Source organism: Vulpes vulpes, chromosome X, assembly GCF_048418805.1.
Source record: "Vulpes vulpes isolate BD-2025 chromosome X, VulVul3, whole genome shotgun sequence".
Lineage (NCBI taxonomy): Eukaryota > Metazoa > Chordata > Mammalia > Carnivora > Canidae > Vulpes > Vulpes vulpes.
The window spans coordinates 121,687,701-121,715,683 of NC_132796.1; the positions used below are offsets into that span (position 1 = coordinate 121,687,701).

The 27,983-nt window shown below is 58.3% G+C and overlaps 1 protein-coding gene across 8 annotated transcripts; it reads right to left on the reverse strand.

Moving 5' to 3' along the window:
- Positions 1-11: 11 nt before the first annotated feature.
- MPP1 (MAGUK p55 scaffold protein 1) lies at positions 12-27,980 on the reverse strand. 8 transcript variants are annotated; one of them, XM_072744143.1, is made up of 13 exons: positions 27,609-27,970; positions 14,666-14,781; positions 13,715-13,858; positions 13,122-13,200; positions 11,860-11,945; positions 9,108-9,176; positions 7,751-7,947; positions 5,627-5,733; positions 5,214-5,294; positions 4,127-4,207; positions 1,910-2,112; positions 1,652-1,726; positions 12-628 (listed from the first exon to the last, which is right to left on the reverse strand). In XM_072744143.1, exons 2-13 carry the CDS (start codon positions 14,768-14,770, stop codon positions 452-454), a joined length of 1,404 nt encoding a protein of 467 aa, XP_072600244.1. In that variant the 5' UTR covers positions 14,771-14,781; positions 27,609-27,970; the 3' UTR covers positions 12-451. The 8 variants fall into 8 exon arrangements, with proteins under 8 accessions (XP_072600244.1, XP_072600242.1, XP_072600247.1 ...); XM_072744141.1 differs by having other exon boundaries at positions 13,715-13,861; positions 27,609-27,700; XM_072744146.1 differs by lacking the exon at positions 14,666-14,781 and having other exon boundaries at positions 27,676-27,980.
- Between the last annotated feature and the right edge of the window lie 3 nt (positions 27,981-27,983).

Sequence of the window (27,983 nt, forward strand, 5' to 3'; positions counted from 1 at the left end):
GCGACAGGTACTGGCGTTCAACACAGCGAGGTCTTTATTGCTTTTGCGGGTTTCCCTACAGCGGACTTCATCCTACTGCACAGCTGCTTCATTCTGGCATTTTAGAAAGTTGAGGTTACAGACGCTGCAAAGACACAGGAGCTGCCCTGTGGGGTTAAGGGCAAAGGAGCGCGGGCTCCAACGAGGCGCGGCCGGCGCCCTTCCTCTCCCTGTGCCCCGCCTGCGACGAGCGGTGCGAGCTGATGGGGCCTCGGGGTCGCACGGCCGCTTCCGAAACCCCGATCAGGGGGGCGCGGGCGCGGAGCTTGAGCAGCGGCGGCCCCACGGGCTAAGGGCGACAGAAGCAGAGCGCGGGAAGCTGACAAACCGGTGGGAGCGCCCGTTTGTCCTAAAGCAAGAGTGGGACGCGGGCGGGGGAGGGCCGCCGCGGGGAGCGGCCGGCGACCCGAGCTCAGTAGACCCAGGACACGGGCACCCACTGCGGAGAGCTGCACGCCCGCTCGAAGGCCTCCTGCAGCTTCGTCAGCGTCTCCTCCACGCCGTTGTTGACCAGGGACAGGTCGAAGTAGTGCGCGTACTGGCTGCGGATGGCCTCCGAGTCCTTCTGCAGCTGCTGCAGGGCCTCCGTCTGCGACGAAGACAGGGCCACGGTGAGGCGGGCGCGGGACGGGCTGGCGGAGGCCGCGGACGGCTGGGACCACCGCCCGCCTTGCAGCCCCCGCCTAAAGACCAGCCCTGAGACCTTCCCTGCGCGTGTGGACCGGCCAGGGCGCACCAGGCACCTCTCGGGGCCTCGCCAACTGACCCCACGAGCCATCGGAGCCCTGCGCAGCAAGAGCTCCGTCCCCGGGGCGTGGGTCACAGCCCCCGCCGCTGTGACCGGCCCAGCTGCAATCCGGGACGAGGACGGGGCGACACCGCCCCCGGTTTCTTTCTAGAATCCCAAATCCCAAAATCCGTGAAGAGACCGTAACTCCATAAAAGTGAGAATGTGTGCACAGCGATAAGCACCAAACACCTGCCAAGGTGGGAAGAGCTATTTGCGACGGACGGCACCCCGGGCTGGGGACCCCAATAGCCAGCTCCCAGAAAGCCGTGAGGCAAGGGCCAAGAACCCGAGCAGCCAGCCCGTGGCCAAGGCCCCGAACAGCCCTCCACGGCCTGGTAAGACGCGAGCACTCGGGAAAAGATACAAGCACGCGGGCCCCACGGCTCTATTCGACTGGACGAACAACTGCAGCCCCGGAGAGCGTCGTCCTGGCACGGGAACGAGCCGTCGCCCGGCTTCGCATCCCGGGACCTGGCAAGTCGGCTGCAGGGTCTCCGGGGATCCAGCTGCGCGGGCGTGCAAGGCCACGCGGACGGCACACCGCGGGCCGCCCCGATCCCCGGCTCGCACCGAGCCCAGGGACCGGGGCCGCGCTGCCTCCTGGGCCCGCGTCGCCCGGCGTCACACCCGCCACGCTGCCCGCCTCCGCCACGGGAGCGCAGCACCCCCGGAGCCTCCGTCAGGGTCTGCTGAGAAGTCACACGTGCCTGGCCCTTGGGGGACAGAGGGCGGGAGCCATGGGCCGCAGGGGACACGGGTCCCAGGCTGCGCGCACCCGGAGGATGCACGTCCACCCACCCTGCGTAGCCCCGTCCTCCTCACCTGAGCGCCCTGGTCAGTAGGTGCGATGAACACGATGAAAGGGGACAGCTCGGCCGTGCGGACGATCTTCAGGGTCTGCAGAGGGGAGGGGAGGAGGGGAGGAGAGGACGGACTCAGCCACCGCCACGGCCTCCTTCCGCCACTACCTCTGGGCGTCCCGAGCCCAACACTGTTTGCAGCTGGCACGGCCGCCTGTGTGCGGGCGCCCGAGCGCCCCCGGCCCGCCTTCCCGTCCCCCCCCCCCCCCCGCCTTCCCACCTGCGGCTCGATGTCCAGGATGGCGATCTTGTCCTGCTCGTGAATCCGGTGCACGGTCTCGAACTTGGTGCCGAACATGTTGCCCTGGTAGCTGCCGAACTCTAGGAACTCGTTGGCGGAGATGCTCTTGGTCATCTCCTCGGTGGAGATGAAGTGGTACTCCTTGCCGTCCTCCTCCCCCTTCTTGGGCGGCCGCGTCGTGTCTGTGCGCGAGAGCCCGCAGCCCTGAGGGACCTGGGGTCCTCGCCACCCCGCCACCCCCGGGGCTTGGATCAGGCATCCGGACCCACCTCCCAGCTGCCTGGGCCGCACAGTCGAGTCGCGGGGTTTCCCGCACAGACCCCGAGGGGCTGACGTGGGCGACGCAGAGCCGGGACTCCCCCGGGGCCAAGCCCGATGTGGCCAATTCCTGCCCCTTCCCCTCCATGAACTTACAGCTCCTAAACCCCCAACCCCGGGAATCGTAGAGCTCACGACTGGGGAAATGCGGCTGAAAACAGTTCTTTTAACAGAACTATGGGCCACGCTCAGGATTTCTTAAAAGCGTTGGGAAAATTTCCTTTTTTATAGCGTGGAACGAAGACGAGGTTGGTTTGCCTCAAAACACATTCTGGTGGATCTCGGAATATTAAGTAACATTTAGTCTCATTCATACAAATTGTCCACTAAAACGTGCTCCAGAGGGGCGCCCGGGTGGCTCAGCGGTCGAGCGTCTGCCTTCCGCTCAGGGCGTGATCCTGGGGACCCGGGATCGAGTCCCGCGACGGGCTCCCCTCCAGGAGTCTGCTCCTCCCTCTGCCTGTCTCTGCCTCTGTGTCTCTCGTGAATAAATAAACAAAATCTTAAAAACAAGAAGACATTTCAGGAGAAGTCCAGACAGCCCAGATGTCAAGCAATAGTGGAGAGCTAAGGAAACCACACGATGGCCACTGAACGGACTGTGGTCCAGGCACGCGAGAAAATGTTTATGACACGAAGTACAATGAAAAACATAATGTCCATTTTTAAAAGATCTCATCTGTAATTGGTGTCTCCGCCCAACGTACGGCTGGAACCCACAACCCTGACATCCAGTCATATGCTCCAGCAACTGAGCCGGACTAGGTGCCCCAGTGAGGTGGGTTTTTTTCTTTTAAGATTTTATTTATTTGAGGGGATCCCTGGGTGGCTCAGCGGTTTAGCACCTGCCTTTGGCCCAGGGTGCGATCCTGGAGTCCCGGGATCGAGTCCCACGTCAGGCTGCCAGCATGGAGCCTGCTCCTCCCTCCTCCTGTGTCTCTGCCTCTCTCTCTCTCTATGTCTATCATAAATAAATAAATAAGTCTTAAAAAAAAGATTTTATTTATTTGAGACAGTGAGCACGCGGGAGAACAGAGCAGGGGGAGGAGCAGAGGTGGGCGAGAAGCAGGCTCCCCGCCGAGCAGGGAGCCCGATGTGGGCCTTGATGCCCAGCCCCCAAGATCACAACCTGAGCAGAAGGCAGATGCTCAACTGGCTGTGACCCCCAGGAGCCCCTGAATGTCTTCAGTGACATTACTTGCTTCATTCCTTAAAGCAGAATAAAAGTATTTTCTAGTGCTTCTGTTACACAAACGGCCCAGCACAGAACAGCAACGTAGTCAGCCGGAGCGGTGATGTGCACACATGGCTCTTTCCAAGTTGTGTTTCATTTTTATTTATTTATTTTTATTTCTTTATTTTATTTTTTTTTTTTAGAAATTTTTTTAAAAATTTTTATTTATTTATGATAGTCACAGAGAGATAGAGAGAGAGGCAGAGGCAGAGGCACAGGCAGAGGGAGAAGCAGGCTCCATGCACCGGGAGCCCGACGTGGGATTCGATCCCGAGTCTCCAGGATCGCGCCCTGGGCCAAAGGCAGGCGCCAAACCGCTGCGCCACCCAGGGATCCCTATTTCTTTATTTTTAAAGATTTTATTTATTTATTCATGAGAGACAGACACAGAGAGAGAGAGAGGCAGAGACCCAGGCAGAGGGAGCAGCAGGCTCCATGCTGGGAGCCCGACGTGGGACTCGATCCCGGGACCCCAGGATCGCGCCCTGGGCCCAAGGCGGCGCTAAGCCGCTGAGCCACCCAGGCCGCCCGTGTTTCGTTTTTTATAATGAAACCTTTGAAACACAGTCACCCACAGAAAGGACCACAGGGTCATGTCAGGGTGGTGCTCCCACCTGTCGTCCGGGGACCCCAGAGGTACTTACACGGGGCCGGGTACGCGAACTTGTCCGGGTTCTGGGTGAGCAGGGCGTTCTTAATGTGGCTGCGGCCCACGCCACTGGCCCCTGTGCAGGGAGGAAAGACAGGCTGGGCGAAGGCGGGCAGCACGTCGCGGTGGGCTTCATGAGGGTTCCCCGCTCCTCCTCCAAGCACAAAGGTGGGGGTGGGTTCACAAATGGGGCGCGGGTGGGGGTGAACTGCTGTGGCTTCCACACTGGGGTCAGGGAGGGGCCGACATGCCTCTAAGCACAGGACGATCTGGGGTTGCAGGTCCTTGGGTCCCGTCGGGGGGGGCTGAGGCCTGAGGTGCAGGACTCAGGACAGAACTTATTTCTACAGAGGAGCCGGCCAGCACGTGCGGTTTTGTGTGGCATTTTTAAAGATTCTGGCTTTATTGAGCTCTTCAAAAGTAATGGAGCTGATTTTTTAAAAAGATTTTATGTATTAAGAGAGAGAGAGAGAGAGAGGGAGACAGGGGGCAGGTAGAGACCCAGGCAGAGGCAGAAGCAGGCGAAGCAGGCAGAGCCCGATGGGGCACTCGATCCCGGGACCCGGGGTCACGGCCTGAGCCAAGGCAGACGCTCAAGCGCTGAGCCCCCCAGGCGGCCCAAGGAAGTTGGTTTTTAAGATATATTTATTTAATTGACAGGGGGAGAGCGAGCGAGCGTGAGCACAATCAGGGGAGCAGCCGCACAGGGAGAGGGAGAAGCAGGTTCCCTTCTGAGCGGGGAGCCCTGCGCGGGGCTCGATCCCGGGACCCCTGGGGCTGTGGCCGGAGCCTGTGGCAGGCACTTCACCGGCTGAGCCGGCAGGTGACCCAGAACAGAGCCGCGGGCAGTGTTTCCGTGTCCGTGGCTGCGGAGCCCTAACGTGGCCCTCGAGGTGACGGACGTGGCCCTGACGGGGTGCGAGCCGCCCCCCTGCAACCGCGGGCTGCTGAAAACCCTGGAGGGTGTAGCTTCGCGGGCCCGTAAGGATAGTGAGACCCGGGCCTGGACCTCCCGCCCCCTTCCCCCCACGGCTCGGACGCCAAGGGGCGCCGGGGCCCGCGGGCGCAGGCCGCAGACGCACCGATCAGCACCAGGGTCTTCCGCTTGAACGCAGGGAGCCGGACCACTTCCTCGTAGGACACCACGTCCAGCTGGTCAAAGACTAGGACAGAGCAAAGCGACCTCACGTACACGAGGGGGCCGCGGCCGGGCTCCTCCTGGGGCTCCGGGTCCCCCTCTGGCTCCCCCGCGTGTCCGCGGCCCTGTCGGCGGGGCCCCGACCCGAGGCTGCTGTCGCCCCGGGGCCCCTCTTCCCTGTCCCCCCGGCAGCTCGTCCCCGCGGCCGCCACCGGCCGGACAGCTCAGGGACCAGGCCCGAGCCCCGGGAGCGGCGGAAGCCCTGAGCCCGCAGCCGGCGGAGCAGCCGGAGCGGGGGTGTGGTGGGGGCGACAGAGAAGGGAGAGCCGGGCCCTCCCGCCCCGGGGCCCAGCTTACTGGAGCTGTGCTTGGCCAGGTACTTGTCCTTGTACTTCTTCTTCTTCCCGAACGGGCTGCAGCTCGGGGCCTCGCTCGGCGCGGACTGCGCGGCGCTCGCCACCCGCCTGCGGGACAGGGCCCGGGTCAGGGGGCACGGCCGGGGACAGGGCCTGGGTCAGGGGGCACGGCCGGGGACAGGGCCCGGGTCAGGGGGCACAGCCGGGGACAGGGCCCGGGTCAGGGGGCACGGCCGGGGACAGGGGCCCGGGTCCGCGGCCCACGGGGACACGTCTGTGTCCGGCCTCCCGACCCGGGGCGCCCGCCTGGGACTCTGCAGTCGGGGCTGGGAGTTCGAGCCCTACACCGGGAGCGGCGACGGCGCGGTGAAGTTCCCCCAAGGCGCACCTGCAGGCGCCCAGCCTGGCCCTCTCGGCTGCGCGGGCTCGGGCCCTGCCTGGCATCTTGTCATCGCCCCCCTCGCGGCCTGTCAGCTCGCTCCCGCGCCCTTTCCGTCTGTGAGCACGGGGCCCTGGGTCTGGGAGGAGCCGACCGGACACGGAGAACCGTCTGGAAGGAGCGGGGCTGGAATGGTCGGGCTGCGCCAAGGGGAGATGTGGTGACCGCGGGGAGGGCTGTCTCATCCTCCTGGACACGCCCCCCGTGCCAGGTGTTGGGAGGCCACCTGAGGAGGGTCCGGGGGGGCACGGGCACGGTGTGCCCCGGGAAGCTGTCCCTGTGCGGCCTGCGGGCCCTGCCTCAGTGACAGCCGCGGGGACCCCGTGGAAGGGCCTCCCAGGCCATGGGTGGCCCCACGCAGCTCACCCACCCGCCCCACTGGCTGGGACCTGTCATGCCCCTGCGTGGGTGGTGGACACACGGCGCCCATCACCCCGCACGCAGCGCAATGGCCCCAGCACCCACTGCATCAGGGCGTCCCTGACTCTAGAGTTCCTTCAGGGTGTATTTTTTTTAAAGATTTTATTTATTTATTCATGAGAGACTCAGAGAGAGGCAGAGACACAGGCAGAGGGAGAAGCAGGCTCCGTGCAGGGAGCCCGACGTCAGACTCGATCCCGGGACTCCAGGTTCATGCCCTGGGCTGAAGGCAGCGCCAAACCACTGCGCCACCCGGGCTGCCCCCTTCAGAGTGTATTTTCCAATGATCTGTACCCCCCGTCGGGCTCGCACCCCCCCCCACCAAGAGTCACGTGCTCCACCCACTGAGCCAGCCGGACGCCCCTTGGCTATTGCTCTGATGCTGAGCTGATTTGTCCCCGGCACTTCCTGTGGTTCGGGGACACGTTCAGAGCTCCCAGTGTGTCGTCCCCAGGGATGAGGCCAACCGGAATTTGGGCTTAGAACTCAAAGAACGTCCTCCCTTGAGGTTGCAATCGCTACACTGATTTATCTTGCGGGGCTCCAGCATGAAGATGCAGGTTCATCCTTGGATGTGTGATGTTCGCACCGGGCCGTCTGGGGGGGCCCAGGGGTGGAGCATCCGCCTTTGGCTCCGGCCATGGTCCTGGGGTCCGGGGATCGAGCCCCACATCGGGGGGGGGGGGGGGGGGTCCCTGCTCAGTGGGGGGCCTGCCACTCCCTCTCCCTCTGCCTGCTGCTCCCCCTGCTGGTGTGCTCTCTCTCTCTCTCTCTCTCTCTCTCTCTCTCTCTCTGTGTCAAATAAATCAATAAAATCTTAAATTCAGAAAAGGGAAGTGTTGTGTGTGCAAAGCTGGTGCGGCGCTGCGAGGGCCCTGCGCTAAGTGAGCAACCCGGCTCGGGGACAGGATTTATTTCCCTGTGTTCTGGGAATCTGCATGCGACATGTGTGTCCAGGAGGCCGGAGACCAGGGAGGGCGCCAGTCCCAGGGCTGTCACTTGCTTTGTAGCCGTAGGGAAAGCATGTGGGGAAAGAGGCCCCCAGCCACACGAAGAGCCCTTCCCTCAGGCTCCTTTACCCGTCGGGGCTTGCGAGCCCAGCCGATCAAGTCACCGTCACCCCCTCAGCCGTTACGCCCCCCGTAAGGCTGCTCAGTCCCCAACAGAAAGTTCACACAAGACGACCGGTTTGTGAAGCTAAGTGACGACGCGCGGCCAGCACGGTCCCTCCCGCCGGCAAACCGCGCCCAAGCAAAGGGGACTCACCACTCCTGCAGCTCAGGAGACGGGATCAATCCTGCGGATTCCTTGGAAGAGCCTTCCACCCGCCCCTGCCACCAGTTACTGTCATCCTTGTTGATGATCTTGATGATGTCCCCAGTAACAAACTTCAGTCCCGCCTCCTTGCAAGGGATCAGGTGGTCCTTTCTGGGATCATAGTCAAACTGTGCTCTCATGAACATCTGAAAGATAAGGCAAAGGGAACTGCAGGAGCAGCTGCAGGGGACGCCAGCAGCAGCGTGTGGGTGAGAAGTTCTGCCGAAAGTAAATGGGGTCAGGGCCGGTGAACAGTGGGGACAAGTGACTGGAGCCGGGCCGGACCTGATCCCTCCAGCATGGTGGTGCCTCCTGCCGCCGAGCTGTCTGTCTGTCTGTCTTGGAGGACAAAGCAGCTACTATTGGAAACGCAGCTTTCCTCGGGAAATCTTTTCATAGTATATTAAATAAGCAACACGAATGTGCCAGAGGTCTTAAAACGTGGATACCCCGTCTCCACGATCCCCTCCTAAAGCACAAGTGGGGCCGCCCGGGGGGCTCGGCGGTTTAGCACCGCCTTCGGCCCGGGGCGTGATCCTGGAGTCCCGGGATCGAGTCCCACGTTGGGCTCCCCGCGTGGGGCCTGCTTCTCCCTCTCTCTCTCTCTCTCTCTCATCTCTCATGAATAAATAAATAAAATCTTTTTTTTTTTTTTTTAAAAAGACTCTTTCTTTTGTTACTATTAATCACTTGGCTATTTATTACTGTTTTAAAGAATATTTGCCAATTTGCTGGCGCCTGGGTGGCTCAGTCAGTTAAACAACTCCCTCGGGCTCAGGTCATGAACCCTGGGTCCCACAATCGAGCCCCACGTCAGGCTCCCTGCATGGAGCCTGCTTCTCCCCCTGCCTGTCTCTCTCTCTCTCTCTCTCTCTCTCTCTCTTTCTCCGTCTCCCATGAATAAATAAATAAAATCTTTAAAAATGTATCTGGCAACTTGCTTGGTGAAAAATGATACTGCACACATTTTAGGTCGTGTTTCTTTGAGGACTGGTGACATCGGCTGGTTTTCACATGCTCAGTGTTCGTGTGTATTTTTCCTCCTGTGATTTATCCCTTCGTGAGCTTTGCCCATTTTCCCCTTAGGACAAGGAGAGTACCCCGACCTTTCACATCGGTTACAAACAAACAAGTCGGAAACAAGGTCCGCCGGGTTGTAACGGGTGTTCGTTCAGGCCAGCGAGCGCCGGGCAGCTACAGCCGTGAGACACCGAGAACTTAAAATCAGAATACTATTTCATTTTTTTTAAGAATACTATTTCAATCAAAACTCCAAGAACACAGCAGAGAAAATGGTGTGACCTACCTGTAGCGCAGGAAGTCGATTCTGCTGGTTGGGGATTACTTTTAAGGAGATCATTCCTTTGGTTTCTTTCTATTAAATAGGAAAGGACAAATGACATTACGGTGGATAGATGATGGATGACCTGAGGTTTCATAAAGTCTTATTTTGCCTCTCAAAGTCCCCAAAAAGCGTTTTCTTCCAACGCCCATCTTTACTGTGCACTCTGAAATTCTGGACAACAGCTCCTCTTCGATACCAGAGTCTCACGGGCCTGTAAGCCACTGTGACATGGACACACGCAAACAATGATGAAAAGGGGACTGATTTCCCTCCTCCCCACAGTCAGCCCTAAACGGCCCCCAGAGCAGCCTAAACGAACCCTGGCCCACGTATACGCATAGGTGTCTCGACACTGAGGCAGACGTTTCCAAATACTCACCTGTTTATCCATATTCGTGTGTATATATATATTTTTGTTTGATTTTGGCTAGAATGGGATCATACTCTACCCCTGGTTCCGTCACATGCCGTTCACTGAGCCATACTTCCCAGGACTGGCCATGTCGGTTGTTGCCAATTTTTTTTTTCCGCTGCCATCTGCTGCAATAGACATCCCTGAACGCCATCTAGTCTTCTAGATTTGCATTTTGGTTTCCATAGAATAGAATCTCATGGTAGAAATGCAGAACCAAAGGCCAAGAGCATTTCAATAGCTGCCCTCAAATTATAGCACTTCCACTCTCACCAGGAGTAACGAGAGGCCCTCTCCCCCAAATTCTTGCCCGGGGTCCACGTTAACATCACTTTTCATCCTGGCAGTCGCCGGGCGGAAAGGACTACGCGGTTGCTCTAGTCTGTGATTATTTTATCACGACTCAAATTGGGCCCCTTTTCAAGACCCTTTTCTTCTTATATCATTTGCTCTATTCAGTTTTGTGTTTTTTTTTTTTTATAACAAAGTTGAGCAGCTCTTTAAACGTTACCATTATTAACTCAGTTATTAACTCCGTACCTTTTATATGTGCTATAAATCTTTCCCCAGCCTATTATGATCTTTGTTATCACACAACACTAATTAACCTCTATGTAGCCAATTGCATTTTTACATTAGTCAAAGGGAAGCATAGATTTTGAAGGTTCACGTATTTGCAAAAGTTGTTATGCAGGACTGAGAGTGAGAGCCATACCCCAAGCGGAGGAAAAACCATGCATCCAGTCTTACTGAGAAGCAACCATGCGGCCAAATCGCAGGGCAGCCCGCCTTGTGGAGGGTAGGCCGCGGCCAAACAGATCCACCTTCTCGGGCTGGGTGTCATGGGATCCTCGCTTCTCCTTCTTATGGGTGGGAAGAGCCCCCAGATAACCTCTTACATAGGGGACAAGCAGGGAAATGGACTCCACAGATCAATGTTCCAGCAGGAAACAGAAGGCGGTGAAGGTCGTTGAGTGGAGGGATGGCAGCGGGGTTCCTGTCACCCCACAGGGCTGTGGGCATGTGGTCTGAGGCCATGTGTTTGCATGAGAATCAGAATGAAGTCCCCCTCTTCCAGTTGGTTGATGTAGCTCTGAAGATTCGTCCACCTGCCCCTCCTTTTAGGACAGTAGCCTTGTAGGGTCCTTCGCAGCTTCTGTAACCTCACTGCATTTCTGGCTACTTGCTCTGTTGACTACTGAGAGACACTGAACTCCTGGACTCTGACTACAGCTGTGGCTTTTTCTCCTTGGAGTTCTATTGGTTTGTGCTTCAACCATGTTGAACCTCTGCTGTTAGGTACATGGACATTTAGGGTTTGGGTTGCTTCACAAAGCAAGGTAAATCTGGTCCCCGTTACTTCATTACTTCATTTACTCAGAAGCAAAAGTCCAAGCGAGGGCTTTTTTTTTTTTTTTTTTTTTTATATAGACGCTATACCCAGTGTGGGACTCGAGCTCACAATCCTGAGATCAAGAGTCACATGGTCTGCCCAATGAGTCGGCCACGTGCCCCGCAAGGACTTTTGATTAAAGCCAACCCCAGGTCTGTCCTTTTACAGCCATGTGACCATGGTCAGGTTTCAAAACTCCTGAAGGTTCAGTTTCCTCATCTGTCTCAAGAGAAAAGCCATATTCTGGTTCAAATGACACTTTTTCCCAGGTTGCTGCTGTCTTGTTCACGCCCCGGCAGGTACCCTAGCCCATCACCACTGAGTGCCGGCGGTGTGGCTTCCACGGGCAGCGGCCAACTACACTCAACCACCCCATGTGCGGGTTTTTTGAGTAATTTTAAAGTGATCTCCTCGTCCCACATGCGGCTCAAACTCACAAACCCAAGGTCAACAGTCACACGCTCTACTGAGGCAGCCCTGCACCCCTCAAGTTTTCATTGATAAAATTCCATCCACTCTTCATAAGAAATGTATGAATAGGGATTCCGATCTTCATTTTACAGATGACTTAGGGAAATTAATCCACCTGCTCAAAGCCCGGCTAGAATACAGTAGAGCAGGGCTGCAGAGCTGCCACTAAAGAGCAATGCTTTCTTTTTTTGGGGGGGGGGAGCAATGCTTTCTGACACCCAGGCCAATGGTCTTTCTAGATAGACACTCTGGGTTATTTGCCTTGTTTTAGAAATTTACTCCATGAAAGCAGAGAACTGTCCTTCCTTGCACGGAATAAAGATTAGTGGTGCTAAGAGCCCCTTCAATGAGGTATAAAGACTTGATAGAAAAATGACGGATAGTGACAGCAACATGTGCCCACACTTCACACGGATAATGGCATAGAGAATACCCACCATTGCCTTCTGCAGCTGATCTACTGAGTGATTTGTCACGTTTGTGCCATTGATTTCTAGGATCTCATCCCCGACGTGAAGGGAGCCTACCAGAAAATGAAAAATAGGTCCACAAAGAATAAACGTTAAAATGAGAACTGTCTATACATATATTTATATATTTTTGAGAACTGTCAATATAAATCAAGGGACCACAGAAAAGCAACCATGAGCTAGAGCGTATCATATGACCAGCTGCGTAAAATACTCGGGGTTGAAAATCCTCATCCATGGGAGAAGGGAACGGTTCTTCCGATTCCCTTGAGGGATGTATCAAGGTAGGCACTCGACAGTTCTGCTGACCAAGCACCGTAAGAGCTCTGGGTCCTCAGCAAGTGTAAATTTTCTTTGTTGTTTCGCTCAAGCCCACAGATGCTCCCTAATGGTAAAGTTGCTCGATGGTTAGATTCTATGTGAAGGGACGCCTGGGTTGCTCAGTGGTTGAGCACTGCCCTCAGCCCGGGGCGTGATCCTGGAGTCCCGGGATGGAGTACCCCATTGGGCTCCCTGCATGGGGCCTGCTTCTCCCTCTGCCTGTGTCGCTGCCTCGCTCTCTCATAAATAAATAAATAAAATCTTTTAAAAAAAGAAAAAAAAAGATTCTAAGTGAAGAGTAGTCACCAAATTTGTGCCACCCTGGATACTCAAGAAGCCCAAACTAAACGTAAAAGAGTAGGGCTCAAAGCATGGGATGAAGTGGTGCAAATACAGGTGACCCACAGCTCCTCCAAACATGCCGTGTTTTAATGTCCTCTCAGCCTCTGCCCCCCGACGAATGGCTTCTAATAAATGCTGGATCCGAGATTGAGGGCACGGGCACATTACGAGGATACAGCGGTTGCTTGTGGTCATTTCCCAGCTTAACTGTTAGCTCCGGGAGGAGAGGTGCTCTGGTTCCTTCAGCGTCGTGTACTCGAAGTCTAATGCAATGGGTCGCATACAATTGCTCAAATATTAATCATCAATATTAATACTACTACTAAGCGGCACACATGGTGTGTAAGAGCCCTCGGGGGGAGAGGTGCTGGCACGGGGCCATCCACACCCAGGCCATATTGCACAAGGATTCTAAAGAGCCAGTATTAATCCACCAAAGATTGCTTGCCACGCGCACAAAAGTGCCCCCGGGTTTAAAGATTAGTAGCTCCGGTCCCTGAGCAGCGAAGAGGCAGTGACTGATTAATCCCCGACGGAAGCACGACCGGGGACCCCGCCCCGAGTACCTTGTCGGTGAATCATGCCGCCGTGGAGAATCCTTGCCACCGTACAAGACTGCTTTTCGTTCAGCTTCAGGGTGATTCCCTGCAATGAAGACAAAGGGCACAGTGAGCTCTCCCGCCAGCCGCTCCCGAGGTCGCCTTCAGGGTCATTCAAGGTCACGTCTTGGGAGGAAGATTCTGCCTCTGTGCCTGGGCGGTAGGCGGGCAGAATGGGCGTGAGGCTCTCTCTCTCTCTCTCTCTCTCTCTCTCATGAATAAATAAAATCTTAAAAAAAAAAAAAAAAAGGGCAGCCTGGGTGGCTCAGCACTTTAGCGCTGCCTTCAGCCCAGGGCCTGATCCTGGGGTCCCGGGATCGAGTCCCACATCGGGCTCCCTGCATGGAGCCTGTTTCTCCCTCTGCCTGGGTCTCTGCCTCTCTCTCTCTCTCTGTCTCTCTGTGTGTCTCATGAATAAATAAATAAAATCTTAAAAAAAAAAAAAGAATGGGTGTGAGGGCTGCAGTCCGAGAGCTGTGCGCAGCCTTCCGCATCCCCTCCGGAGGCCCAGGGACCCCCGGGCTGGAGCGAGCAGGGGGTGGACTGCCGTAAGGATTTACCATGGGCTCCTCGGTGACCTTCTCAAACTGGATGAGTCGCACCTTCCGCACCTCCTGCCCTTTGGCCTGGGTAGGGCTCCCCGGGGCAGCGGAACCGTTGGTGTACATGTCCTCAGTCACGGCGTTCGCCTGGTGCGACGCAGCCTGCTGGGGCACAAGGACAGGGCGATGATGCATCAAGTCAGCAGCAAAGGGCTGTCCTCGCCCCGTCACTCCCACTCCCAATTCTAAAGGGCTCTGAGCTGGGGATCCTTGGGGGGCTCAGCGGTTCGGCGCCTGCCTTTGGCCCGGGGTGTGACCCCGGAGTCCCGGGATCGAGTCCCACGTGGGGCTCCCTGCAGGGAGCCTGCTTCTCCCTCTGCCTGGGTCTCTGCCTCTCTCTCTCTCTCATGAATAAATAAATAAAATCTTTAAAAAACAAATAAATAAATAAAATCTTTAAATAAAAATGAAAAGGCTCTGAGCCGGTGGCTCTTTCCCAAGGTCCACGTCCGTCATCTGAATTGATATGAAGCTATTTGTGGGTGTTATTTCCCAACTTAATGGGCACGTTTATGCAGTTTGCTGCACGAATATTCCTGTTTGACCCCCAGGGAGCTGCACCGAGGGCTTCTGCTGAGGGGCTGCGGGCTTGGGAGGTGCGTGTACAGACACACACGCGGACGTGCGCACACGCACAGCCTACGGCCAAGATCCGGGATGGGATGCATTCAAGGAACCTGATGCTCCTGTCCCATGCGGTAAAGGTGACTGAGGTCACCATGAGTCTCACAAATCACCTCGCTGGCTGGAAATGGAAGTTCTATGTGGACTACACAGCTGGGCATTCAGCGCCAGACGGTGGCCCAAGAGGACACAGGGCCTGCCCCTCCCAGCATCCCAGGATGACATCTCCACTGTGGCCCCTTGCTCCCAACCTTGACGACAGCAACGCTCCCAAGTGGCACTCACCATGGCCCTGGCCGGAGGACGGACATCAGAGCCGTGGGATGGACAGCGCGGAGCCACAGGCCACGCACGGCCACGCACACCGCAGGATGTGGACGGGGACATCATCGCAGCGCAATCTCGTAAAAGAAGACACTACCAGACCTAAGTTTTGGCCCCCTTGGACCACAACCTGAAGACATCATGTCCCTCAACCCATAAACGCTTCCACATGTTTGCTCAGAACAAGAATGTTCCCAAAAACCAAAACCTCCCGCGGACGCAACACTCTACCCGTCCTCAGCTGTGTCTGAACGTCAGGGAGCGCCCTCCTAGTCCTTCCTAGCTGCTCACACTTCCCGAGACCAGGATCCGGGATCCAGGATCACGCCCTGCATTCACCGTTCGCATCTCTCGAGCGTCCCTGAGTCTGGAAAAATTCCTGAGCCTTCCTTGGTCTTTCGCGGCCTTGACGTCTTTAAGAGGACAGGCCTACCATTTTGTAGGGTCTCAGTCGGGCTTTGTGCAACGTTTTCTCAGGACTCGGCTGAGCCCGTACACGTTTGGTAGGAGTCGCACGGACGTGGTGCTGCACCTTGTCGGCTCAACTGTATTCTTAGAAGCCCTGACCTGGGAGGACCTCAAGAGTCCGTCAGCAGTACGATGAACGTGGCGGGGTGGCCACCCACTGGACACCACACCCCAGTGACAACCACCGGCTGCGGCTGCCCTGCAACACCGATGCATCTCTCTTCCCGGAGGCCTCCTCAGCCTCTTCTGCTGCTGCTTCCTCATTCTTCTAGCCCGTTAATGTTAACCCAGACCTTGTGGTGAGGAGCCATCACCGTGGGGAAGGTCAAGCGGAAGCCTCTGAAACGGGCCCCACTCGGCCCACGCGGAACAGTGAACGAGAACCAAGACGGCCGGCTGGACGAGGAGGCACAGGCCCGAGCTCCGTTTACAGAGGGGGATTCAGCACTCGAGTCCAAGCTCAAAACGGGCAGCGGCTGAGTCCAGCCACACCAGGGAGGGCCGTCGAAGACCATGGGGAAGGAGGATTTTCCCAACCGGGGGCGCCCGGGGTGCTGTGCCTCACGTGCCTTCGTGAAGAAGGGGAAGTGGGCATATCCGCGGTTGCAAACTGTCTACGTAGGTCTGCACCACTCACTCCCCCACTCACTTCTTCTTGGGCAGTGGCCAAGGGCCCAGAGGGGAAAGGACTGGAAATCAGAGGGTAGAGGCCTGCGGACAGACGTGCGTCTCCTAAGATTACGAAACCCTACGGAATGAAATCTGAATTTTCCTTTCCTTCATCCTTAGAGGTCATCAGAAAGCCCGACACGATGGTGAGGTTGGCAGGAGGTGGCCTCAGAACAGGGAAGTGCTGAGAGGGACAAAGGGCCTTGCGCAGCAACTAGGACTCAAAAAAAGTCACATGACACGTAGGTCACATGAGTCCTACAGCACCTCTAGTAGAACAGAACTGTCGAAGATGGTGTGTACCTAGAAAACAGACTTGGGGGTGGCCCGGGGGGCGCAGCGGTTTAGCGCCGCCTTCAGCCCAGGGTGTGATCCTGGAGACCCGGGATCGAGTCCTGCATCAGGCTCCCCGCATGGAGCCTGCTTCTCCCTCTGCCTGGGTCTCTGCCTCTCTGTGTCTCTGTGTGTCTCATGAATGAATGAATGAATGAATGAATGAATAAAGTCTGAAAAAAGAGAAGAAAAGAAAACAGACTCGGGCCGCCTCGCAACGCTCTCCTGTGGCAGGAGGCAACTTGTCCTAAGTGACCGTGATTCAGGTTGCAGTGGCCCTGAGTGTCCCGGACCCCGCGGCAAGGCAAGCAAGGGGGGAAGGTGAGGAGGGCAGTAGAAGCCCCCAGGAAGAGAAAGCAGGGGACGGCATCAGGGGAGAGAGATCTCGGTCACCTTCTCGAGGACGGAAAGCACACAGGGAAATGGCCAGGGGTCAGGCGGTGTGGGGACAGTGGCCCCGGGCTCCCGCACGCGACACCGCAGACGACCTGAGGCCGGAGCCGCTCCGAGACCCTGCCCACCTGGGCCTCGGCGGCCACCGGGGCCGCAGGACGCACCGAGGGCCAGGCCAGGGGGTGCCCCACGGCACCACCACGTCCAGACCAGGTGGGATGCAATCGCGGTTGCAGAGCAGACGGTAGGTGCCACGGAGGGAGGAAGACAGGGGGACAAAGGATGGGGGAGGGTGGCAGGTGCCACTGACCTGGCCACCTCGCGAGGCGGGGCGCGAGAGGACGCTGTGCCGTGAGTGCGGTGAGAACCGAGGAAAGGATGGTATCATTTGTCACTTTGTTTGAAAAGATTTTTTTTAATATTTTTAATTTTTTTAAATTTATTTATTTATGATAGTCACGGAGAGAGAAAGAGAGAGGCAGAGACACAGGCAGAGGGAGAAGCAGGCTCCATGCACCGGGATCCCGATGTGGGATTCGATCCCGGGTCTCCAGGATCGCGCTCTGGGCTAAAGGCAGGCGCCAAACCGCTGCGCCACCCAGGGATCCCTGAAAAGATTTTTAAAGATCTTATTTCTTCATTTCAGAGAGAGAGAGAGAGAGAGAGAGTGCGCACAAGCAGGGGGAGCAGGAGCAGGAGAGGGAGAAGCAGGCCCCCTGCGGGGAGCCCGATGCGGGACTCGATCCCGGGACCCAGGGTCACGGCCAGAGCCGAAGGCAGGTGCTCAAGCGCTGAGCCACCCAGGCGCCTCCTTTTAAAATTTTTTTTTAGAAGATTAATTTACTTTTTAGAAAGAGAAAGCACGAGCAGGGAGAGGGGCAGAGGCAGGGGGAGAGAGAATCTGGGAGCAGACCCCCGCTGAGCGTGGAGCCCGACGCTGGCCTTGATCCCATGACCCTGGAGCACGACCAGAGCCGAGAGCAAGAGTCGGATGCGGAACCGACCGAGCCACCCAGGCGCCCAGGAATGGTATAACCGAAAGCACAAATTCTACATGCGCAGCTCGCAGATCTGTTTTGACCTCGTACTTTTATTTAGTAAAAACCGGAAGATTCCGAGCTCTCTGTAGACGTTTCGGAAGACCTGGCGCTGCTCACCTGGCGGTGGAAGGCTGGGCCAGGCCGAGGAGGGGCCGCGCCCCGCAGAAGGCCACGCGCTCCGCTCACTTCCTGCTCGCTGCTGGGGGGCAAGTGTCACCTGCTGACTCCCCTGTACCTCAGGTGTTTTCTTACACACAAATGGCTTCACGCACCTGCTCCACGTACGTTACATTAAATGCGCCTCTGGGTGACTTTTTAAAAACCATGTACGTGGGCAGCCTGGGTGGCTCGGTGGTTTAGCGTCGCCTTCGGCCCAGGGCGTGATCCTGGGGTCCCGAGATCGAGTCCTGCATCGGGATCCCTGCGTGGAGCCTGCTTCTCCCTCTGCTTGTGTCTCTGCCTCTCTCTCTGTCTGTCATGAATAAATAAATAAAATCTTAAAAAATAAAAATAGAAAACCATGTACGTGATATAAACGCGCAGGCCCTTGAATAGCTGAGAGCAATTTGAAAAGGAAGAAGCTAAGAGGAGTCAGTCTGCAGACTTTCAGGACTTATGTAGTTGCAAGTAATCAAGACACACAGACCAGTGGAACATCAGAGAACCCAGAAACAGCCCCACACAGATACGTCCAGGTGACCTTGACAAAGGAGCAAAAACAGTTTGATGGAGGAAGAGTCTTTTCAACAAATGGTGCTGGAGCAATCATATAGGGACAAAAAAAGGGAAAAATTTCACTGGCCTGAACCTTACACCTTTACAATGGATCCTGGACTTAAACGTAAAGTGTAAAACTCTAACACCTTTTTGGAAAACAACACAGAAGACCACCACCGCAATTTAGGGCTAGACAACCTGACACCAGAAGCAGGATCCATCAAAGGAAAAATTGATAACCTGGACCTCTTAAAAATCATAAAACTTCTGCTCTGTGAACACCCGTGCGAAGAGGATAAAAAGACACAGACTGGGAGGAAACGTTCACAAACCCCGCATCCAACAAAACACTAGCATCTAAAATAAATAAATAAAGAAATAAATAGATAAATAAATAGATAAATAAATAAATAAATAAATAAATAAAAATAATTCTAAAAAATTAAAAAAATAAAGAAGACTAGCATCTAGAATATATAAAAAAGGCTCAATGCTCAACACTAAAAAGCATCTACTTTGACGTGTCAAACGCACATCACACTGTATGTTAACTGGAATTCAAACAGGAAACTTGAAGAAAAGAAAACCTATAGAGAACCCACTGACAGTCACCGGAGGGAAGGTGGGGGTGGCACTGGGCGAGGTGGGTGGCGGGGATGCAGGAGGGCAGCTGCTGCGACGAGCACAGGGTGATGCACGACGCGTTCCCTCGAGACATGTACACCTGAAGACAATATCACACTGTACGTCAGCTCAGTGGAATCTAGATAAAAACTTAAAAAAAAATGAGTGGGAAATATCAGGGAGGGAGACAGAACATGAGAGACCCCTAACTCTGGGAGATGAACTGGGGGCGTGGAAGGGGAGGAGGGCGGGGGGTGGGGGTGACTGGGTGATGGGCACTGAGGGGGGCACTTGATGGGATGAGCACTGGGTGTTACTCTATAGGTTGGCAAATTGAACACCAATAAAAAATAGATTTATATAAAAAAATAAAAATAAAAAAGGGACAAAAAAATAAAAAGCATGTAATTAAAAAGAAGTGGATGAAAGACAGGGAGCCTGCACGGCTCAGTGGGTCAGGTGACTGGCTCTTGATTTCAGCTCAGGTCATGACCTTGGGGTCCTGGGAGGGGCCGCACAGGGCTTGGTGCTGGGGGTGCAGCCTGCTTGGGACCCTCCGTCTCCCTCTGCGCCCCCCCCACTTGCATGTGCGCACGCACTCTCTCTCTTCAATGAATAAATCTTTTTTAAAATTTTTATTTATTTATGATAGTCACACAGAGAGAGAGAGAGGCAGAGACACAGGCAGAGGGAGGAGCAGGCTCCATGCACCGGGAGCCCGACGTGGGATTCGATCCCGGGTCTCCAGGATCGTGCCCTGGGCCAAAGGCAGGCGCTAAACCCCTACGCCACCCAGGGATCCCTTCAATGAATAAATCCTTTTAAAAAATGAGCAAAAGAGGGCAGCCCCGATGGCCCAGCGGTTTGGTGCCACCTTCAGCCCAGGGCCTGATCCTGGGGTGCCGGGATCGAGTCCCGCGTCGGGCTCCCTGCATGGAGCCTGCTTCTCCCTCTGCCGGTGTCCCTGCCTCTCTCTCTGTGTCTGTCATGAATAAATAAATAAAATCTTTTTAAAAAGGAGCAAAAGGCAGTAACAGGTGTGTCACTGAAGAGGACAAGGAAGGAGGGTGGCCAGCGGGGAGAAAGAAACCGAAACCGCAGTGAGATCCCACCACACGCCTCTCACGACAGCGGAGGGACAAGCAGTGACAACAGTAAACGCAGGTGACGATTCGAAGGAACGGAGTCTCTCATCCTGGCTGGTGGGGACGTAAAATGGCCCCGCCGTTTGGGAAGGGGGTTAGGTGCTTTCTTAGACGGCAAAACAGCGACCTTACATGGCAGCAACACCCTGAGAGGAAGGTTCACACAAAACCGTCCGCGAAGGTTCACTGCGACCTTGTTCCTAAGACCCAAAGACTGGAAATGACCAGAACGGCCTCCGACAGCCGGTCAGTGGTCCACGCACAGCACGAAACACTTGTTGGCTGTCAAAAGGGCCAATCAAAATCCACACCCACCACCCTGGGACGGATCTCGAAGGCACTGTGGCGAGTGGGAAGAGCCAGGCTCCAAAGGGTGCGCATTGTGTGAGGCCATCGACGTGGCCTTCTTGAGATCACAGAATCCCACAGATGAAGGACAGGGTAGTGGTCGCCAAGGACTAGGACGGTAGGGATGAGGACACGTGTGACTACAAGAGGGTGCCACCGGGCCGGGCCTTGGGGCGATGCAGCAGTCCTGCGCCTTGACTGGTGGGGCGATCACACTTCCGTGCGTGTGACTCACTGGCCCAGAACGACGCCACACACCGCGCCGGCGTCCATCCCGTGGTTGTGGGACGGTTCTGCTGCTGAACCCCTAGTGCAGAATCCACTAATCCGGGTTAGGGCAGCCAGCTCGGGAGCGCCTCCGCACAGGTGAGCCGCCTGCGCCGGCTCCGGCCAAGGCCAGAGAGCCCAGGGCACACGACGGTAAGCGACCTTTGGGAGGCGAGCAGCGCCCGGAGGGTGCGCCCAGGACGGCCGGCGCAGGGTGCTCGGGGGAGCAGCTCCCAGAGGGTGCGCCCAGATCGGGCAGCCCAGGATACTCAGGGGAGCAGCGCCCACCGGGTGCGTCCAGATCGGCCGGCCCAGGGTGCTCGGGGGAGCAGCACCCAGAGGGTGCACCCAGATCGGCCGGCCCAGGGTGCTCAGGGGAGCAGCGCCCACCAGGTGCGTCCAGAGTGTCTGGCCAAGGGTGCTCAGGGGAGCAGCGCCCAGAGGGTGCGCCCAGAGCAGCTGGCCCAGGGTGCTCGGGGGAGCAGCGCCCACCAGGTGCGTCCAGAGTGTCTGGCCAAGGGTGCTCAGGGGAGCAGCGCCCAGAGGGTGCGCCCAGAGCAGCTGGCCCAGGGTGCTCGGGGGAGCAGCGCCCACCGGGTGTGTCCAGGGCAGCGGCCCAGGGTGCTCCCCACCGGCTTCCTCATTCAGCTCCAGGGCCAAGGTTGTTGGAGGCTCGGCAGAGCTCAGCGGGGCTGGGGAGGTGGGGGTGGGGAGGCTGGGGTGGGGGGGTGGGGGGTGCCCCAGGCCGGGAGCTCAGCAGCCGCGTCCCACCCGCCGCGCTCGCCCACGCGCTCACCGTCTCACGCCGAACAGCGTTCGTGGGCGGAGGCTCTGGAAGCGGCTCCGGACACGGAGGCTCCTGGGCACGCGGCGCGCCCAGCACCCGATCTCCCCGCCCCGGGCGTGCAGCAGCGCCGCGTATCCCCCGGTCACGCACGACGGGGGCAGCAAGGCCACGCGGACAAACACCCACGCTTGGTGTCTGAACGTGCACGCACACACGCATGGAGGCACACGCACACGCGCATGGAGGCACACGCACACGCGCATGGAGGCACACGCACACACACGCACATACAGGCACAGGAACAGGCACACACATGCACACACAGGCACACGCACACGTGTGGACAGGCACACGCGCACAGAGGCACACACACGTGCACACAGGCACACACGCATGCGCACACAGGCACACGGATACACGCACATAAGCACACGTGCACAGAGGCACGCGCACACGCACATGCACATACACGAACATGCACACAGGCACACGCACACACAGAGGCACGTGCGCACACAGGCACGCACACGCAGGCACATGCCGAGGCGCGCACATGCGCACAGAGGCACACGCGCATACAGGCACGCACACGCATGCACACGGCGTCGCGGAGCCTCGGGGCGGCGGGGGGGGGGGGGACGCAGGGACAGGGCCCGGGGCGCTCGGGACACGCGCCCACGCTGTCACCCCAACCGGGTCCCCTGCGCACTGCGCACTGCCCCGCGAGCCACTTGTGCCGCCGGCGTCGCCACCGCCGCTTGTGCCGCGTGACCCGGGCAGCGCTGACCGCGAAGGCCAACGTCGCTGCGGGCTGCGGCTTCCGACGGCTGCGCGGGCCCCGGGGCCCCGCCTGCAGGCGACGACCGCGCCCCCGGGGCTCGGGCCCACGGCCCCAGCACGGCGCACAAAGCGCTGCGGTGGGCAGGCCCGCTCCGAAAGCCCTCGGAGGAAACATCTGCGCGGGGTTCAAAGGGCAGAGGCAGCTGCTCAAAGGAAGTTGGGACTTAGAAAGAGAAGAAAAACAAACGGGGCGGGGGCGGGGGGGGGGTGAAAACAAAAAACACCCAAGCGGGGTTTTTCATCCAAACAATCGGATTAAGAATGAGTGGCAGGGAACGTGGGCAAGAACAAACATTTGTTCAGCCCAGTGTCCGGCTCTTGGCCAACCGCTTCCCCGCGGAGCCCCGGCAGGGCCAGGCCAGGGCGCAGGCGGTCACCAGAGGGCCGCTGCCCCGCGGTCCCGCACTCTGGAAAAGGAGGAGCAGGGACAGCCAGCAGGGCTCCGGGCACTGGCACCCCGAGTGGCCAGCGCTGGGGTGGGCGCGGGGCGGGAGGCCTAGGAGCCAGGAAGCTTCTGGCAAGAACCCTCCTAAAATCGTACATTAACTAGTGCCCTGTTGGTCAGGCCGCCCCGGCCTCGGGAACACACACATCAGTCAATCCAAAGGTCAAGTGTGTAAACATCCTTCCCCGCGCACTTTATCTGCCCGTGCACCGTGCACGGAGGCCAAGGCTGCCTGCCTGCAGGGAAGGTGACTGCGGGCACCGACCTCCGTGTGCGGAGGCTTACGTGTTTCTTCATATGTGAAAAATGGAGATTCAGAAGAGAATCCTGCTTGTCTAATGCAGTTTTTCTTCCTGTTTCCCAGCCTGGGGTCACTTCCCTTCCCCGCAGCCCCGTTCGGAGCTACGTGGACTCTGGCCTTCCCGCACCCCACACCCAGGCTGCTGCGGTTGTGAGCAACACTCAAAGGTATGAGCAACTCACTGCTTAGGGGTGAAATCCCTGCATCAATGAAACGTCAGCTGATTTTGTCTCCCTGCCCCAGGGGACATGTGACCGTGTCTCAAGACCTGTTTGGATCTGCACGACCGGGGCTATGGGGGCGGGGGGTGGCGCATATTACTTTTCACAACAAAGAAGGATCAGACTCAGAGTGTCCCACTGGGCGAGGACGTGCATGGCTTTGCACAGGCGGTTCCCGGGGCCTGGGGCGCTAGTCACCGGGGACCCCTCGGGCCAAGTTCTGACAGCCCCCCCTCCCCCGCCTCTGCGCCTTCCCTTCTGGGCTCCTCCACCCCGGAGGACAGACGACACCAATGTGCGGTGATGCTGTTGCCCGCCTAACAGTCAACAGACAGATCTTACTGGAAGCCTACCGCGGCCTGCCTTTTGCAGCGTGGGATAGGCCCGGGTGAACACGGAGGGAGTGTCACCGCACCAGCCCCCGGGCGCGCCGCCGCCGCCGCCGAGCAGGACACCAGGGGAACGTGAGCAGTGGGGAGCGCTGCGGTGAAGAATAAGGGCCCACATGGCCTATGAGCTTCTCCAAGAAAAGAACTACGCTGCAATACAGAAGACAGGCCACAGTTCAAATGTGCCGCAAAATCATCTTTTTTTGAAAGATTTACTCATTTGGGAGAGCGCGTGAGCGGGGACGGCGGTGGGATCCCAGGACCCCGAGATCATGCCTGAGCCAGAAAGCAGGCACCGAACCGCCCGAGCCACCCAGGCGCCACCGTATTTTTCCTGTATTGAACGTGGACTCTACTCGGGAAGCGAGACTTTGGGTCTTGAGCCTTTAGGACTTTTAAAGAAAGTGGTGTTCCCCGTCCGTGAGGCCTTCGGCGACATCATTTTATGGGTCCCATTAAGGCCAACAACTCCCTCCCAGCCTTTCCTGCTCCTTCCCAGTGTCGGAGGATGCGCCGGCTGCTACTGCGCGGGCAGCTCTCAGGGACACGCTGGATGCACCGGTGCAGCCCAACGCGGTCACCAAGCATATGCCGCGTAAGCATGTCCACAACCCTCCAGCGGGTCCATCTGACACAGGGGAGCCCGAGGCACAGAGAGCCTCAGCCGCTCACCCGAGGGGACACAGGAGAGCCAGAGGCAGAGCCTGGCGTCGGGGGCAAAGATAAGAGGCCCCGAGGGAAGGTGAAGCCCCGGCAAGCACTGGGGTCGTCCGTCCAGTGTCCACACCCGGGCGGATCTGGACACTATTCTGTCCAAGGGTTTAGCAAGTCTTCCTTCATCTCCTGCAAATCCTCTAGGAAACCAGGACGCAGCGGCCAGCCAGTGGGCCCGGCGCACTGATCGAGGGGAAACCCACATCTGCACACAGCCTGCTGACTCAGAGGGTGCCCTACAACACGACTCGTGTCGTGACAGGGCCTCCTTCCCCAAAGGGCCACAGTCCCTCAGGCCTGCCCGTCAGGGGCGGCCGGGCTGCGCAGTGACACACGGGGCTCTGGGTGTGGCGAGGGAAAGGAGCCTGAGAGGAAAGACTGCGTACAGTGGGATTGCACTTATTTGACACTCTTGAAAAGGCCACACGATAGCATCAAAATCCAGCTCCGTTTTCAGGGTGACTTGCAGGTTTCCGGGGGTGGTGGTGAATGTAAAGGTCCACCAGGGAACTTTCTGGAGGGGTGAAAACCTTTTGTATCATGATCTTGGGGATGGTGACAGCACTGTGTGCATTTGTGAAACCCTACCGAACAGACCAAATACATTAATAAGTCATATGTATGCTAATTATACCTCAATAAAGCTGCCAAAAGTCAATGTAATAAAGAGATTTTTAGTACAAAGTGAAGGCTCGGCCAAGTGAACTGATTATAAAGAATCCCGGGCTCTGGGGAGCTGGGTTGTTTTAGATCGTGATTCCCTCCTTGCAGTGCTGTGCTGCCAACCGAAAAACCATGCTGTCGGGGGATCCCTGGGGGGCTCAGCTGTTTAGCCCCGCCTTTGGCCTGGCTGTGATCCCAGGGAGCTGGGATCGAGTCCTGCGTCAGGCTCTCTCCAGGGAGCCTGCTTCTCCTTCTGCCTGTGTCTCTGCCTCTGTGTGCCTCATGGATAAATAAACAAAGTATCAAAAACAAAAACGACACATTAAAAGAGGGTCCCAGGGGATCCCAGGGTGGCTCAGCCGTTTAGTGCTGCCTTCTGCTCAGGTCATGATCCTGGAGCCCCGTGATCGAGTCCCGCGTCAGGCTCCCTGCATGGAGCCTGCTTCTCCCTCTGCCTGAGTCTCTGCCTCTGTCTGTCTCATGAATAAATAAATAAAATCTGTAAAAAAAAAAATAACCATGCTGTCCTCCCCCGGTGTTCACTGCCGCCTCGACTGCGGTGCTCACTGCTGGAAAGAACAGCCAGGTGTGAACACCGCGCTGATGCTTATCGATCGTTTCCTTGAGCGAGCAGCCCAAGGAGGCTGCACAGCTCCACTGTTTGCTTGGCCCTGTGGATCTTCAGTGTCCTCATCTGTGGGTGTGCAAGGTTCTGCTAAACCTCTGCGGGCGTCTATTCATTCAGGAAACATTTCTGAGGACGTATTTATTAGGCATTTAAAATCAAAGCAGGGGGCAGCCTGGGTGGCTCAGCGGTTGAGCGCCGCCTTCGGCCCAGGGTGTGATCCTGCAGTCCCGGGATCGAGTTCTGCATTGGGCTCCTGCATGGAGCCTGCTTCTGCCTCTGCCTGTGTCTCTGCCTCTCTCTCTCTGTCTGTCATGAATAAAAAAGAAAATCTTTTTTTAAAAAAAGAAAAAAAATAAGATAAAACCAGGGAGCATGACATAGTCGTGCCCTGAGAAATCCTGCGTCTAGGAAAGTGGTTCACACTGACTTCTGAGGCCGGTACAGGTAGACCGCACAGCTGGTGCCAGGTGTGCTGGGTTTGTCTCTCTGTGTCTGTGTCTGTCTCTGACTCTGTCTCTGACTCTGGAAAATCGGTAGTCCTACATGATCAGCACCCTGTGAGGAAGGCCAGGCTGGGTGGAGGGGCTGCTGGGCCCATATTCTGGGTGATGGCTCCCTCCACCTGGGGGCCGGCCTGGGTGTGTGCCGCGGGGGTGAGCACCCTGGTGGAGGCCGCTCTCCTCAGGGGACATCCTTATTTTGCGGGCTGAAGTCCCCGTTCAGGATGATGAGCGGTACTGCCGGGCAGTCAACGTCGCGCCCGGGGGTCCCGGAGGGTGGGGTCAATAGCGATCTGCCACCCGCCCCGGAGCCTGGAGGGCCCAGCTGCCTCCGAAACGCGGGGACTCCCCGTCCGTCCGCTGAAACACAAGGCCACCACCCCGTGTGCACCCCAGGGGCCCTCCCGCATGCGGGGGGCGGTGAGTGCGCGCTTCAGAGTTGGGTTCCCAGCCGATTGTGCTGAGCCCAGCACGAGCCTTCGGACAAGCAGGCAGCCCTCCGCGTCTTGGACCCGCTCCTTAAACTCTTGCTCTCACCCCGACTTCCGTCCCCGGAGAAGTTTTCCTTGACCTTAGCGAGCGCGGGGCGCAGGCCGCGGCCTCTGCTCATTCGCACCGAGAAGGGCTCCTGGGGAACGGCCGCCGCGCCCCAAGCCCTCCGGGGCCAGCGCCGCCGCCGCCGCCGCCGCGGCCTCCGCTCCCAGGGCAGCCCCAGCGGCTCCCGCGGCGGCCGGCGCGGCCTGGAGCCCCGGAGCCCCCCGCCCGGCCCCGGGACCCCGCGGCGCCCCCTCACCTCGGGCCGGCTGCGCTTCTGCAGCAAGTGCTCCAGGTAGAGGTCGGAGAGCGCCGTGCGCATGCTGCCCCCGCCCTCGCCCTCGCTCGCCTTGAGCGTCATCCTGCGGGAGCCGAGCGCGGGGCCGCCTGCCGCGAGCGGGGCCGAGCCGGGACTGCGAGCGCCGAGGCCTGCGGGGCGGCGGAGGCGGCGGAGGCGGCGCGACCCAGCCTGGCGCCTCCCCCCGGCCGCGCGCTGGGCGGGCACAGGCGGGGCCCCGCCCCGGCCCCGCCCCGGCCCGGCTCGGCCCCGCCCCCGGGCCCCGCGGCCGCACCCGGTGGGCTCGGGGGACCCCGCGCTCGCACGCTCCGCCCGCCGCGGGTCCCCGGCTCGGCCACCGCCCGGCGCCCTCGGCGCCCCCCGCAGGGAAGCCGGCCCGCGGGGCCACGCTTTACCCACAAGTCTCTGCGGGCCACGGCGTTGCGAAACCGCCTGGAGGGCTCCGGGGCTGCGGGTGCCCTGTCACTGAGGCGGCCGCGTGCGCTGCGCAGACGGAGCCCGACCGCTCCCGCAGCCCGCGTCTGGGCACAGCAGGCGGCGCCTGCGCTCGGAGGGCTCGCGCCACCCCACCCACGCACACCTGAGCCGGCGGGGACCGGCCGCCTGGCCCAGCATTATCAGCGGCTCCTTCCCCTCAGGAATCTTACTTGGACCTCGCAGGAACTCGTGGCCGAAAGGAGAAAGTCCGAGGGCAACAGCTGGCGGCCAGTCACCTGCTTCTCTCTGTGCAAAGGCCCAGATCACGGGACTGGCGGCCGCCCTCCCCAACAGCACCCTAGACGCACCGGGAAGCGCACCGAGACGGAAAAGGAGAGCGAAGACCGCCCCGCGCAGGTCGTGGCCTCGGGGTCCTGACACGGACCCCGGACCCCGGACCCGCAGAGGCGGCCTTGCTCAGCCCGCAGGCTGCGGCCTCCTCGCCCTCTGCCTCTCCCTGCTTCCGCTCTGCCCCTCC